The sequence below is a fragment of the Alligator sinensis genome, unplaced genomic scaffold (assembly GCF_000455745.1).
Source record: "Alligator sinensis unplaced genomic scaffold, ASM45574v1 scaffold559_2, whole genome shotgun sequence".
NCBI lineage: Eukaryota > Metazoa > Chordata > Crocodylia > Alligatoridae > Alligator > Alligator sinensis.
The window spans coordinates 357,658-374,077 of NW_005842046.1; the positions used below are offsets into that span (position 1 = coordinate 357,658).

General features: G+C 45.0%; 1 protein-coding gene across 15 annotated transcripts in view; it reads left to right on the plus strand.

The window, feature by feature from the left end:
- The window catches only part of RBM20 (RNA binding motif protein 20), a 155,771-nt gene that overhangs the window by 58,706 nt on the left and 80,645 nt on the right, over window positions 1-16,420 (plus strand). The window contains exon 2 of one of the 15 annotated variants that reach the window (XM_025203186.1): window positions 9,465-9,543. The exons of 13 other annotated variants lie outside the window; for them this stretch is intronic. In XM_025203186.1, coding sequence (XP_025058971.1) covers window positions 9,521-9,543 — 23 coding nt within the window. In that variant the 5' untranslated portion in view covers window positions 9,465-9,520. Of the gene's footprint in view, window positions 1-9,464; window positions 9,544-10,982; window positions 11,302-16,420 lie in introns of those variants that run through there. One more of the 15 variants, XM_025203182.1, reaches the window with a different exon arrangement.

Sequence of the window (16,420 nt, forward strand, 5' to 3'; positions counted from 1 at the left end):
TTCCTGCCTATGCAGGGGGTCGGACTCGATGATCTATTGAGGTCCCTTCCGACCCTAACATCTATGAATCTATAAATTCATGTGTTGCAAAGAACTCAGGAAGACCACAGCAGGTCAGAGTGCTTTCAATACTCTGGATTGCTATTAGTAATCTCTGGGTTTATGTTGTGAATCTACCTTGTTGGTGTTTTCACTGCATAGCACCCCAGGGTGCCATGGCACCCCGGTTGAGAATCACTGCTCTACTACTCTGGGTCTTCTCGAGTGATAAAATAAGAAGAGGAAGAGGAGATTTTGTTGCTAAAGTTCCCTCCCGAGAGTTCCTCTTAGTTGGAGATGTGTATCATGCCACGTGGACAATAAAATGTTTCAGAAAGGGGTTAGCAATGACTCAAAACCAAAACATGCACTACAGCGTTCTAGCAGTGTGTCCACAAAATATGTCAGTCAGGTGTCGTCTTCATCTTCATTTGACTTTTTGGTGCTTGATATAAACTTCATTGATTTATATTTGACTCATATACTTTAGTACTTTGCAAATGAAAGTTTTAAAAACTATTTTTTCTCCATTTATTTTTTACTCATATTTTAACTGGACATGGAAACTCCTTCAGAGGGAGCTGCATTCTGGTGAAGGGTTTTTTGGAGGTGAGCCTTTTAGAAATCCCGTGCTCAAAACCTTCATTTGATAAAAGGTTAAGGGTCCTAGCTAGGTCGCTGACTTTTTCATAGGTGGGTTCAGATGCACTTCGGATACCAAATGTGGAGATCTTACTCTTCACGTACATCTACTTTAAATTTTTACTGTTTTGTAGGCTTTCCTGTTGGTGGTCAAAAATAAGGTGAACCAGATTTTTAATAGCTAATTTTGAGTCGTCAGGAGTTCACTTTAGTATAGTGCTTTACCTGTGAATCGCTTATCTGTGAATCTGGGCTATGTATTAGAGTACTTTGTGACCTGTGTACCTGTCAAAAGTGTCTATCCATTGGTAGACTCAAAGAGCGAGAGGAAAGGTAAATGTCACACTGAAAACTGGTCTAGCATAATGAAAAGGGAACCACTTCTTTGGTCTGAAAAATCTTTTCCCAGCTATTAGTCATAGTCACAGAGAAGTAGGGCTGGAAGGGACCTGCAGAGACCATTTAGTCCAACCCCCTGCCTGAGGCACGGTCAGCCGTCCCATACAACCATAATCTAAAGTCTGAATTGTGGAATTGTGAATTGTAGAAAATAAGATGAAACATTAGTAATTAAAAATTAAAAAACAAAGCAGAACCTTTAGTTGCTGTAGTGGGAGAAGGAAATAGTCATTTCATAGCAGCTGTCTTTTTGATAAATGTCCCTACATAGAGTAACAGAGGCTGTGACATTCCTAGTATACCCTCCTGAAAATCTTCTGTGCTGGATTGTCTTGCTTGAGGACTACAACACTGAAATGCCAGGTAAATTCTATGTTTCATCACAGGGGACAAGATTTTTTTAAATTGACTATCTAAGATTAAAAGACCTGACCAAATTCTATTGGAAATCTTTTCATTGACTTCACTGAGCTTTGGATTAGGCCCAGAATAGCTGTTTTTAATTGCCATGAGTCTACCATTAGGAATGGATGTTGCTGAGGTCATGGTAATTATTTAGAAACCAGTATTCATCTAAGCATAACAAATGATGCCTACTAAAGCCTGGGGCCTCTGGACAACGATAATTGCTGAAGAATTGCGTCTATGTCCTTTGGGAGGCATTTATTACAGCCAACCAAGAATTCTTGACACTTCTTATCGCTACGTGCAAGTGTGAGATTATTCTTGCAAGTTACTCGGCTCATGCTCAACATAGAAATTGTTTAAAATAATTAAGTTAGCAAACTGTACCTTTGTGATTATCATATATGCACAGTAACTGGTTTATGAAACAAAAAGCTGGGGAACCTTGATCACATACCTGATTGACTAATACTTTTGTTTGTTAATTGGTAAAACATTTTTAAAGGCAAATTGAGAACTGTAACACAACTTACCTTACCATATTCAACCATTTTATCACCCCGTTAATAAACTTTTCTTTATAATATCAATGCGTTTATTATTGGTCACACTTATTTATATAAGATCTTTGATTATCTTGGTTTTAGGTACTGAGAATGATACACACACACACACTCTTAAAAGCACTCTTAAACTTTATTACAAAACAGAATACGTATCTATATTCACTGTATGCAAGTTTTTGTATGTTTCCATGTAAGAAATGGATCTCTATTTCCAATTTTCAGTAGTGTGAAATAGGAACATCATGTTTTCATAGAGTCCTATAGAATCATAGAAAATTAGGGTTGGAGGGACATCAGGAGGTCATCTACTCTAATCCCCTGCTCAAAGCAGAACCAGCCCTGACTAGATCATCCCAGCCAGGGCGTTGTCGAGCCAGGTCTTAAAAACCTCCAAGGATGGAGACTTCACCACCCCTCTGGATAACCTGTTCCAGTGCTATACTGCTCTCCTAGTGAGAGAGCTTTTCCTAATATCTAACCTAAACTTCCCTTGCTGCCACTTCAGCCCATTGCTCCTTGTTCTGTCATCTGCCACCTCTGAGAACAGTCCAGGTCCATCCTCTTTGTAACCCCCCTGCAGGTAGTTAACGGCTACTATTAAATCCCCTCTCAGTCTTGTCTTCTCCAGACTAAATAAGCCCCCCTAACCATCTTTTCACATATAAAACTTTTTTCTGCATGATACAAATTGTTTTTCCTTAGAAATATCTTTAAATGTGTTTTACAAGACTGCTATAGAAAAATTTAAAAAGAAAAAGCTTTTCTCCTTTCTCCACACACATTTGTCAAGTTGCCTGTTTTATTTCAAGAAAAGCCACCAGTCTGAGTACTGATAACCTAATTTACTTAAAGGGGAACTCTTTGACAGGTGTGGCACTACTCCTAATATTTGTGGGAATTACTATATTTACTTGAATAGAAGACGACCCTCCACAAAAATTAAATTCCATTTGTTAGAATTTCCCAGGTATACAATCTAAATATTGGAGGTTTGCCCTGAATTTGTCTCCTTCCCACTGCTACAGCTGGGAAAACTAATCTGTGGAGTCCAGTAGCACACACCCACCCCCACCCCCCCACCTCCTACCTTTTTCCTCTAGCAGCCCCTTCCCTTACTGTCAGACCCTGCTCTCCCTGGAAGTTGAGGAGCAAATTTGAAAAAATGATCTTGAAATTAAACATGGTTGTGGGAATTTGCATAGAGTGCCCATGCATTTAGTTTATCCCAGATGCAGGTTACCTTTTTTGAATCTGCAGCAAGTCTTAGCACAGGTACTCCATAAACACACTTTTGAACAGCACTTTGGCACAAACTCTGTGTGACATTAGTCTAAAGCCAAAGGCTCACAATTTATCATGTTGATCATTGGGCTGGGCCCCACTAGTCAACAGCATTTCAGGCCATGGTGACCCCAGTGTGCGTGTACTCCAAATATGCCCCATGAAAGATCCATGCGCTTATTAGCCCCACTCATGCCTGGAGCCGAGTGTTCTTCTCACAAGTCCTGGGATGCTCCAAAAACTTATATGCAGATGAGGTGCAGGACAGCCTGGTCTGGCTCGACCTCATGGAGGGTGAGGCCACACCAATCATATGTGCCAGCTGAAAGCGGGGCCAACAGAGAGATTCTGGGTATGTAGTGTTGTGGCTCACTATCACTTTAAAAATAGTCGGTAGTAAAAGGGATGGTGCTTAATGGGCCCTACCATATATCTTATTCAAATAGGCTGTAGTAACCTATTCTTGTGGTAGGTTCCCGTCAGCATGTTTGCCCAACGTGGGCCATATATGTTATAGTTGTGCTTATTGCTGATTGTGTTTAATCAACTTTATAGTTGGTTTTCATTGCTGAGGACGTGCTGCTTTTGGCAGCAGTTTAACGATAGACAATGTATTTAGTGAGATGTCCTTGTATGCAGTTATAAGACAAGGGGCTTTTCCCCAATGCTAGTTTTAGGGGAAAAGCCTCATCTTGTATTCAAGTAAATATGGTAAGTTTGAAGAATGAACCTGATCCAGAGGTCAGGGTGTGCTGAGAAACTGTCTTCACTCTAGAAGCCCAGAGGCATGTAGGTATTAGGCTGATGGAGAGGAGAATGATGATCTGCTATTAGCAAGAATGTTGCTTTCATCTGAAAATAAAGAACCGTAAAAAATGGTTTTGAGCCTGCTAAACACAGGGTGCTCTACTGTGGATTGATGGCAGACCAGTTTAATTTTAAGATTATATATCCAGATATTTCAGTATGAAACGAGTTCTGTCTTTTCTCAGTAAGGAGATTTAATAAAACAACACACAATTGCTTGTGTGACTCACTGATTAAATATTATGGTCCAAGCCTTGTCCTTTGGGCGGACGCATATGTGTAGGTGCATGTGCAGATACATATGTGACCACACAGGTGCAAACAGAACTCGTGTTAGTCAGGACAAGCTTTCTATGCATATGTGAAGGTGAAGTGGAATTAAGTTAGTAAAACTGAATGCTAAGATCTTTCTTTAGAAGTCATTTTAAAAATAATTGTCAAATAACAAGCACTTAAGATAGGACTCATTGCTCCATAAGGTTTTAAACCAAACGTTTGTTGACCTCAGCAGGAGCTCTGGCTGTGGACTTAGTGGCAAATTGATTCCCCGAAACGTTATGCTAGGGTGCATCTAGATCAGGGGTGGGCCTTCAGCCCACACAGAGAGTTTTGCGGAGCTGTCGTGGGCTGGGTCAGCACCCAGGGCAACAGCTCACCAAACCTCCCTATGTGGGATGGGGTTGTGGGTGGGTGGGGAGCTTGCGTAGCTGTGGGGCTGGAGCCTTTATTCAGCAGCTTCAGAAGGGGCAGCCCAGCTGGAGCCTTTGCTACCACCAGTGCCACCCTGGGCCCCCACGCCTGGTGGGGTGTCAGCAGGGAGAAGCTGCAGGGCAGCCCTGGCATGGGCTCTGGGTGGCTGCAGTAATAAGAGCCCTGGCAGTGATGAGGCTACCACCACCAGGTCCTGCTTTTTCCTAGCACCCAACAGCTTCTGCCCAGCTGATGCCACCTCTGCACCCAGGCCACCACTGTTGAAGCTGGGCAGCGGTGTGAAGTTGGGCAGCAGCTTCAGCTCCTTCTCAGGGTTGAAAGGTAACCCACCTGCTGCTGCTGCTACCGCTATCACTCATTGTGGCTGTGGCAGGCAGGTCCAGAACAGGCACTGCAGAGACCCTGGTCCCCCACACAGGCCAGGCCAGGACTAGGGCTATGCACTCAGCCGAGGGGTCAGGCCCAGCCTGTGTGGGTCCTCCAGGGAGACCCCAGGATCCTGGGGTAGTGCCAGTGCAGTGCCAGGGTCTGGGGCAGAGCGGTGGTCTGCTACCACACATCCTTGCCTGCAGAACTGGGGCTCTGCCCTGAGCTCTAGTCCTACACTGTTACTGCTCCAAGATCCCAGGGTCTCTCTGGCTCTGCCCACCCATCTCACTCCCTGCCAGCCCACGATCCCATCCCAGCCACCTAGCTGAGCACCCTGCCCATGTGGGTCCTGCCCCAGCAGCGTGAGTGGGGCAGACGGGCCCAGATGCCTGGGCAGCAGGGTTGGGTCCGGAGGCAGTGGCAGCCAGAAGGAGCAGCGGGGGCTGCCAGGAAATGGAGTCGAGCCACCACGATGCCCAGTCCCGCTGCATGCCTGGGGGTGGTGGGACTAACCATGTTGGCCACTGCCTGGGCTGCTCCCCGTGCCTGGCCCAGGCGGGCCTGAGGGACCCACCACAGGCTGGACAGAATCCCTCATCAGGCTGGATCCAAGCCTATGGGCCAAATTTTGCCCACCCTGATCTAGATGAGAAACCCTGCATTATTTATTTGAAATCTTTTCAGTTACCATTTGCATCTGTGAAGAGCATTTTTAATAATTAGAATTTAGCATTTGTACTACCAGTGAAAAGTTTATGCGATTCAGTAAGCATTTTTGATTCAACTAGTAGTAATAATGTCACCTTTGCGGGTAATGAGGTTTGTCTCTCTTCCTTTCTTTCTTATAAACCTAGACTTTTCCAATGCTGAGAGATTATGTATGCTACATGAATTTCCTGAGTAGGTACCTGATGATGTGATCTCATGGTGACCTATGATTTAATTAACACAGAGATTAATTATTGAGAGAAACAGTAGAAAATGTAACGAATATAGGTGCAAGGAGTCTGGCTGTTTGCAATCTGCTGCAGAACAAATTCTGTTTACTGCAGTCATAGGAAGAAGGCCAACTTTCCTATTTTATTTCCGACAGCAATTTGTCATAACAGATGGAAACAAAGTTGCGTTGTTTCTCCCCCTCCTCCTGCAGCATTTTTTATTATTATTATTATTTACTTGGTAAAAGGCCAAAAATAAAAAGTTGCCATTACAAAGTTTTTCAAGCAAATACAAAATCAGCTTGTGTTCATTCAGTTAGCTTGCAGTTACTTGCTTGTTTCCTGCATCACATTCAGTTTTGTTAGCACAAGAAAACAAATCACTGTTTCTTTAGAAATTCTTTGTGGACAATCCCTGAGGCATCAAAGGTTACCTCTTGAATTTCCTAATGATTTCTGCGCTTTAGATCTGCTAATTCACCTCTTGAATGCGTTATACACCATTTAACACCCATATCCTAATTATTACAATGATGCATGCTTTATGTGCTGTAACTGGCTTATGGAAAATGTGAGGCCATGCTGCAGAAATACAGAAGGGCCCTCTTGAAAACCATACCGAGTAATAAGACTGGTTAATGAGCTAGTCTTTAAGGGCGTCTTTACATGTGCTCTGGTGAGGGTGGGGGGCTTTAATTACAGCTTCTCTGAGAGTAGCTTAATTAAAGTGCCCAGAGCGTCTTGTGTATTCAGCGTCCTGCACTTCAAAATGGTGGTGGGGGCACTTTAACTAAAGCTTGTTCGATGCTAACAAGCACGCTTCAGCCGTCTCAATTAATCATGTCTGCTCTGACACGCTGTTATTACAGTGCATCGGAGCAGCGTCCCCACATGTACAGGCACTTACGCAGCTTATAAGGCACTTTTCCTGACAACTTTTTAAAGAGAAGTTTTGCAGAGAGTCACTGGGTCTGCATAGATGATGAAAAAATAAATTAAAAATCCCAGATCAGAGTCCTCATCTTTTTTTTTTTTTTTTCTTAATTAAAATGATCAAAGGAAACACACATGGCAACCACTTTGATGCATATATATTAGGGGTGTGCGAAACAGGCCATATTCGATTCAGATTTGGATTCAGCCCAAATTGGGGACAGTGATTTGATTTGTTGATTTGGATCACTGTCCCCGATTTGATTCGGCCAAATCCGAATCTGAAGATTTGATGCTGACTTGGAGAATCAGCGATTCGGCCATAGACATAGCTTTGAATGTTTTTTCGAGTACTTCTGGTCCACTTCCAGGTCCACCACCAAGCACGTGGGGGGGCCCCCTGCACCTCCTCAGCTCGGCGATCGGCCACGGGGGGACCTCAGGTGCCCCCCCAGAGCCAGGAGGCACCAGTTGCTGAGCCGGCAGGGTGCAGGGAGGCTCCGGGTGAACCCAGAAGCAGACCAGAATTGCTTCTGATCCACTTCCTGACCTGCTGCTGAGCATGCTGGAGAGCCGCTCTCCCCCCTGCTTCTGTGGGACGCTCCATCCGCCCCAGCATCGCAGCACTCAAGAGCCGTGCCTGCTACCTAGAGGTATGTAGAAAAAACATTTAAAGCTGTTTCTATATCCGAATTGCCGAATCTTTCCAAATCTCTGATTCAATTCGTAGAGATTAAAGGGTCTCCTGATTTGATTCAGATTTGGAGATTTGGCCACTGAATTGAGCGAATCTCTGCCAAATTGAATCGGGGACTGAAGCTTCGCACAGCCCTAGTATTTATTGCCAAGAAGATGTTAAGTACAATGCAGATGTGAAATAAAATGGGTCACTGTCCCTGAAGGGCTTAGAGTCTATACTGCAAAAGCCACCAAGTAGCGGAAAGAATTATTTATTGGTATATAGACTAATAAGTCTAGTTTTGTGGCCCATCAGTAGTGCATCCCCTCTCCAGAGAAAAATGCGGCCCCTGTTTAACAGCACAGAGAAGCACCAGTCAAACCCTGGATCTTGGAAGTCACTCCATACACACAGATTCTTGTTTGCATAAAGCCCTATTGACTTCTTCGTGGCTCCTAGCAGGACTCCTGGAGCCATTTGCATAGAGACAATTGCAGGAAAAATGCCAAAAGCCAGGGAGGAAGAATTACTTAACTGAAACTAGGGATGTGTGGAGAAGCTTAAGTTAGCTGTGTTAGTCTGAAGTCAAGTAGACAAAAGAGTAGATTTGTATCTTATAAACTAACCAAAGTGTGTGGGTGTTGCACATCACTTCACAGCATCTGATGAAGTGAGCTTCAACTCACAACTGCTTGTGCGGTCTGTGTCTGTGTGTGGAGAAGACAGGCTGGGAATAGGAAAATATAGTTGATAATTAACATGGCAGGAGAAATGTTTTTAGAATGCTATGTAAGAATGAATTTGTTTAAGATCTCAATGTTTTTGAGATATTAATAGAAACGCTTTTCTGAGGTTATTTGGTATGATATACTAGTATTTAAATTAATTTAAAGTAACACATGGGTAGACATTACAGTAAGTGGATGCAATCAGTTGTCAGATTTGGCTTCCTTGTCCATGTTCCATTCACTGCTTGCAGATGGGCTTCTTTAGCTTTCCCCTGCCTTTGGGCGATTTCTTGGGGTACTTCGGGACAGCTTATGTAACTGGTACTGTCAGCTTGAGAATTTGAGTAGCATGAAAAGCTTGTAAGTCACTGGAGTCAATATTTAGTGGTGCATTTCTGTAGGCTTAAGGCTTAAATGTCATACTTGACAAGTACCGTGGAGGTCACTGCCGTACTATTTTTTGAGTAGCTTCATTTATTTATGGCAGATAGCAAAGGGTTAAATGTTTGTCTGCTAGACTGTAATAAGCAGTTGCCACTGATAGTAAATTATCCAGACTACAGGTGGTCTGTGGGACTGACAAATGCTGGCTTTATGACCCTTACTCTGACCTGTGTTCCAGCTAGTAAATACTTAAATGCATGTCCACTCTATATTGGCTATAAATAGGCCTCAAGCCTCATGAAGTTGACCTGGAAAGTTCTTTCTTGGATTCATTTTGTTTTCTAACAAAATGTTCATTTTACTAGCTTCCATGCAACCAGAGCAGGAGATAAATTCAATCTTTGAAATTAGATCAAAGAAATTACTATAAAGCATGACAGAAGATAAAAACAACACTGGTAGAAATCACGTACAAGGTTGACATGTTGCCCCACACAGAATTTTTTGAGATACATATATATGCGAGTATCCTGGCTGTGTGGTATGAGAAACAAAAAGCCCATGCTGTTTTCTTTCATTGCAGAAGCTGCGAAGTCTCAGTCAGCAGAGCTGTCATCTAGGATAATTTGATTTCTATACATGAATTATTCTGCTTCTGGGTGGTCAGTTTTATGTATTGTCAGCTTAATTAGTAGTCAGGAAGCTTAACACTTTTGCACTGTTTAAAGCCCAGGAAATAAAATAAAGGGATAAGCAGTTTTGGTCTTTGCACTGATTTCTAAAATTTGCAGTTACTTCCTTTGTGCATTTGTTTAAATTAATATGTGGTCTACTTTAAAAAAAAAATAGTAATGGAGCATCCTTACAGCAACTTTTGTTTAACTTGGAGACGGCATGTTGTAAAACATGGATAACTCTGTGGGTAAAATGGCATTCATATACCAAGTAGCTTTGTAAAGGAAAGATTCCTGATTCCTAGGTTTTGTTCCTTGGATAAGTTGCTTACGGCCAGATCCAGATTTGATCCATAATTGTCTGAATGGGATTTAAGACAATTTAGTTCCAAAGCATGAATCACACAGGCCTTACTTCATTGGCTGTAAAATGCACTCAGTGCTTGAATTAATTCGCTACTTTTGGACAGGAAACCCTCAGGCAGTTGTTTTTGGGCTTCTAAAGATGCTCAGAAGCAATCCATTTTGAGCATCTAGTCACCAAACTCCTGTCCATGCTCCAAATGGAGGTGGGAAGGCTTCTCAATTATATCTAATTTTCCAGGCAGCCCCAGTCTGTTAGGTGTTCCCAAGCCATACAGAACCTGTGCTGTCAGGACTGAGTTCAGTACAAAATGCAGCACCCAGTCCCACCATCACCTCTACTTGAAAAACACGAACAATGGTGATAGCTGTAATAGCAATGCTGGTATTGAGACTGACCACCTTCCTGTCTTAGCTGAGTGCCCTCACCACTAGGCTGCAGGGTCAGGCGTGCATGCTCACTCACGCATGCTCTTGCTCTTGCTCTCCTACCTCCCCGTCTGTCTCCCTCGTGATGTGCATTTCCCTTCTACCTGGCAGCCCAGCTTCAACAGGAAGGGTGCAATGCATCTGCCCAGATTGTTCTTTAGCCTGGTGGTCAGAGCACTCCCATGGGAAGAGGGAGGTGGGGGTTTCAGTCAATTTGGGCTAGGAAGGGATTATAATGTAGGTCTGCGACTTCCTGGGCAAGTATTGTAGCCATTAGACTGTCATGCAAAAGGTAGGGTTACTGTATTTCCAGTTTCAAAGAGGACACCTGGGGAGGGAGGGAGGGAGGGAGGGAGGGGGAGAAGCGGGTATATGATTGTGGAAGGGGACAGTGATATGCCCATGACCTGCCCTTGCCCCTCACTCCCAAGCCACAGCTCCCCCAGCCCTGCTGCTGCCCCTCACTGCCTACCCACAGTACCAATAGCCCCCCCAACATGCTGCTGCCCCTCACTCCCAACCCATAGCTGCCTACCCCCTCCAGCCCTGCTTGTGCTCCTCACAGCCCACCCTCAGCCCCCCCCCCTTCCCCCCCCAGTCCTGCTGCTCACACAGCTCCCTGCTGCCCCCGAAAAACCCTGCCACTGCCTTCACCTGCTGCTGCAGCCCCAGTGCCAGCAGGCGTGTGCGCACACTCACTCGCACACGCTCTCTCTCTCTACCTGCCTGTAGCTGCCAGGGCGTGTGCATGATGCCCTGGTCTCCAGTCACCTTCCCCTGCTGCCCCAAGCAGTTGCTTGCTCAGGCAAACCAGGAGGTACTAGGAAAGCAAAGGCACAGCAAAATCCTGGACATTTGCTGATATTTAAGAAAAAATCACCCGGATAGAGATGGGAGGACCCACAAAGAAGACATGTCTAGAAAAACTTGGGCGTATGGTAACCCTAGCAAAAGGTACCACCAATATAATGATCTCTTCCTTCTCAATTGCCCAACTTCAGTGCCATTTCTTAGAAGATCAGCTGGGTATCCTGGATCCCAAGTGAGCAGAGGTACCCAATGTGTACCTAGAAGAGGGCACATAAACTCCAGGAAGGGCCAGAGTTAAGACATACCGCAATGCTTTGAATTTCTTATTGGCATAGGTGCCTGCAGGATTTCTACCTTCCCCCTTTATAGCCATCCCAAATGACTCCCCCCATGCCCCCTTCCCCACAAACAAAGAGCCTAGGAATGTAAACCTATTTAAACCATCTTCTTGGGATCAGTTTCCTAATCTATAGCCAATGCAGCACCTAAGGGGAGGTGCCTAGAAAGCCAATCAACATCAGGTCCGTCACCTTTCTTTGCCTCATTTTTTTTCTTGCCTGTTAAATATTATATGTTTGTTTCAGAGCTATGTTGTTAAATATTAAAATATTTGTCATGTAAAACACAACCACAGTGTAGTATTAAAATACTTGGAAATTCCTGGATACAAAAGGGCCAGTGGAAATCTGAAATATTGCAGGCTTTGTTTTGGGGATGGTAGTACTGGCATTACAACCTGTGTTATAAAGGAAACCCAAGTTGCAGTGGAACACACAGCGTCTTGTGACCTAGATGGCAAGAGGGGGGGAGTGCTTCAAAGTGTCATGTTACTTAACAAGAGTGCTTTGTTCAATATCTTCATCAGCGATCTGGAAGATGGGATGGAGTGCACCTCAGCAAATTTGCAAATGACACCAAAGGGGGAGGAGTAGTAGATATGCTGGGCTAGGATTTTGAGACCCCTGGACAAATTGGAGGATTGGACCAAAAGAAATCACAAGAGAAGTGCAAAGTCTTGCACTTAGGATGGAACTAAGGGTGCACCGATAGAGATTTTGGGGGCTGATACAATAGCTGATTTTTAAGGAGGCATATCGGCCAGTACCGATCCAATTTCCGATACAGCTGTGTGTAGCTGGTAAGTCTGTTGTGGTGAAAGGGGAGGAGGGAGGGAAGGGGTGTGGGGGGAGGCAGATCAACACCCACCCCTGGTAAGAAAAGAGTGGAGCTGGGGCTGGGGTAGGTGCTGCCCAGCCAGGGTGGGGCAGGTGCAGGACAAAGCTGCAGCTTGTCTGGGGGATGCGGGGAGGGGAGCAGTGGCTCCTGCCACTGGTCTGAAAGCAGCATGTCTGGCAGCTCATCTGCTCATCCGGTGGCTCCTGCCGCTCATCCAGGAGGGCATGGTTGGGTGGGGGGGGGTGTGCCAGTGTGTCTTTGCAGGGTGAGGTGGGCCAGGGGGCATGCTGTGCTGCGCTTTGTGCTGCCCCACCTCCTGGCACCTGCCCCACCCTGGCTGGGCAGTGCCTACTCCAGCCCCACTCCTCCCTCACCATGGAGGGGCATTGATCTGCCCCTCCCCTCCCCCATCCCCTTTCACCACAACAGCTCTTCATGCTGTCGGGCTCTGCTCCTCGCTGTCTGCATGCTACACTATGGCTGTGCACAGACACGGGCATATATCGGCCAAATTATTGGGCACATCAGGCTGATTTCTGATATAGAAATTTTCTTTATATTGGTGCTGATCCAGTATCGTACCGATGTACCGGTGCACCTCTAAATGGAACAATCCCATGCACCAGTACAGGCTGGGCACCAACTGGCTAAGCAGCAGCTCCCCAGAAAATGACCTGGGGGTTGCAGTGAACATTAAGCTGATTATGAGCCAACGTATTGTTGCAAAGAAGGCTAACGGTGTACTGAGTTGCACTGATAGGAGTGCTGCCAGCAGATCGAGGGCAGTGATTCTTCCCCTGTATTCATCACTGGTGAAGACACATGTGGAGTCCCGTGTCCAGTTTTGAGCCCCCACTACAGAAAGGATGTGGAAAAATTGGAGAGAGTCCAGTGGAGGGAAATGAAAATGGTTCAGGGGCTGGGGAACATGACTTGTGAGAAGAGGCTGAGGGAACTGGGATTATTTAGTCCCTCCAACCCTCATTTTCTATGAGCCTCAGCTTTAGCTTTCAGATCTTTCAACAGGAGATGCTACAGGGGTACAAAGTAATTACTTTTAATTATTATTTTTTGAAAATGACTGTATAAATTAAAACATGACTATAAAGAAAGGTAGGAATAGTCTGAGGCTTTCTTCAGGGACCCCAGCTAAGGCTGCAGATAGCCCCACAGAGGTAGGTGCTCATGGGGAAAATGTTAACACCCCATCTGGGAAACATTTTAAATGCATTTCCCACCAGCAGTTTTTCTGAGTTTGACTTTTTTTTACTAATGATTTTGAATATACTCAAAGGGCTGAGCAAAACAGGAGTAGGATCTGTAGTCATGACATGTTTAGCCTAAAGGCTCACTTGCTGATAGAATTACACCAGGTTCATTCCGTTAGTTAGTGAGAACTGTAGCCACTCTGTCCCCTTTAATGAATGACCATGTGATGCATGCAGTCAGTAGTTGTTGACAGGTATGTGGGCCAGTGCCCTGTGTCTCAACAGTCTACACATGCCTTGTCTGCAGTCCTTGAGCCACTAGATTATAAAAGCAGAAGTCATAATTATTTTCTGTGTGTGTGTGTGTGTGTGTGTGTGTGTGTGTGTGTGGTAGTGGTTTGAATGTGGGTCATTTTTTACAGCATTGCATGTCAGGAGCCCTGTCCTGGAAACATATGCCCATGTATAATTTCATTCACAGGAATACTCCCAGGAAGGCTAGTGGCATTATTTGCGTGACTAGAATGAATCACCTGGCTCGGGGTTTGCAGAACTGCCCCCAGTGGGTATATCCACACTATCAAAGAGCTGTGCTAGAGGGCAGAGCATGGGCTCTATGTGCCTTAGCTCCACACTGTTTCTTAGCATGCACAGAGGAGGTCATAAGTGACACATAAGTGTTTGACAGTGGGGGACACAACTCCACGCTGCCACCACTGCCCCCACTCCTGCTGGGCACTGGCTTTGTCCGGGCTGCAGCCCTGTGCCCCACCATCACAGAAATCTGGGGGGCACATAATCCCTGTGCCCCTATGCATTGCCTGTGGAGGAGGTGTTACATTCGAGGAGAGACTAGAGAAACTGGACCTTTTCAGCCTCCGCAAGAGAAGGTTGAGAGGCGACCTTGTGGCTGCCTATAAGTTCATCACGGGGGCACAGAAGGGAGTTGGTGAATATTTACTCACCAAGGCGCCCCCGGGGTTACAAGAAATAATGGCCACAAGCTAGCAGAGAGCAGATTTAGATTGGACATTAGGAAGAACTTCTTCACAGTTCGAGTGGCCAAGGCCTGGAACGGGCTCCCAAGGGAGGTGGTGCTCTCCCCTACCCTGAGGGTCTTCAAGAGGAGGTTAGATAACCATCTAGCTGGGGTCATCTAGACCCAGCCCTCTTTCCTGCCTATGCAGGGGGTCGGACTCGATGATCTATTGAGGTCCCTTCCGACCCTAACATCTATGAATCTATGAATTTCTACTGTCGCACTCCCTGGCATGATCCGTTGATGGTATAGATATACCGCAAGTGTTGCACTGTAAAGGGAAGCAGCAAAGGGGTCTTCTATAACCAAAAGTGCAGGAGGAAGCCTCACCATTTCTCTTGTGACATTGGCTGTAGGTAGTTTTTCATCAGGGGTTACTTATACTTCCTAACATAACAGATTAACGAACATGTTTTCTATTCCTCTAACTGCTTAAAATAGTGGAATGGGGGAATGAGAACAAGTTATTTCTGTGGCACATTCTAGGATTTATTCTTTCATAGTGTACCAAATTAAGCTGCAGTCTACTGAAGCCTGTAGTAGTCACCTGTGGTGCTTCTCATCAGTTAATTACAATCCAACTTTGCTTATGCTTTGGACTCAGGCTAGGGACAGAAATTGCACACTAACCAGTATAAGTGATAAGAAATCAGTTCAAATCTATAATGCAACCAAAGTTCGGTGCACATAAACCACTTTCAAAATGACCAAAACTGTTTTAAGGTAGACCTGGATGGATGTAGGATCAGACTTAACTGGTTTAAATTAAATCATTTTATTGAACTGCTGTCCCAGATCCCCTCTAGATTCAAGTTAATTCACAGTCTCTGAGCATCCCAGGATGCTTTGCACCTTCCCTGCAACTCCCCTGTCACAGGGTGGATGGGCTAGCCTTGGCTCAAGCTGTTTGCTCCAGCGGAGCAGGAAGGTGTGCTTTAGTGCCCTCTGGCTTCAGGCCTGGGCCACTGCAGGCATGTAGCTGCATTTCTGGAATTAAAAGTGAATGTCTGTTCACGTGCTTATTGGTTCAATCTACGCAGCTTAGACTAACCTGCAAAGATTGAATTAATTTAGCCCTGGGCTTTTTGACTGTCTGTACCTAGCCGTAGGAAGCTAACTAGTACTTATTCTTCCTTGTGGGAGACATGTCAGTGTTACATATTGTGAATCGCCTACAGGCAAGTGCATCCCCTTTTGCATCTGTTTCTATGAAAGGTTTGCTGTTCCAGGTTATTTATATCTTGCGCTTATGGCCAAATGTGTGATGTAATTTCCTAACTTGTGGCTTCATGGCTGGCGGCTGATGTTATTGTTTCACAAATAGCATGAATGAAATACAGACTTTGAACACCTCAAAGATAACTGTCTGCCTGCCTTGCCCACCTGTTACCCTTCTGTACCCATATACAACGATGTTTCTGTAGCTAGATCTTGAGGTCACATGGCTAATTGTTATGACACATGGCTGATTTTTATGTGCATCAGCTTCATAATAAAACAAAGTGTCTTTATCTCAGCTACCCATATATCCCTGTCATGGTCATGCATTTTTTGGTCTAAGAGCCTGGTGTTCCTTGAATTTAGCAGAGCAATTTTAAATCCATTACTCTTGTAAAAACAATAATTTTATGGTTTATTGCTGTGTGGCGTGTGCACAGTAGGCCAAGTTGATTGGTAACACAAGGGTTTCCTGTGAAGCCTGGGGGATTGACAGCCACAGCTTGTTCATGATGACAGATGGAAATCTGCTGTCTCTGCAAGCAGTCACGCCTAGCAGGTTTTAAGGGTGCAGCAGTGAGAACACCACTCACAGAGCAACGTCAAGTTTATACGGCAAACG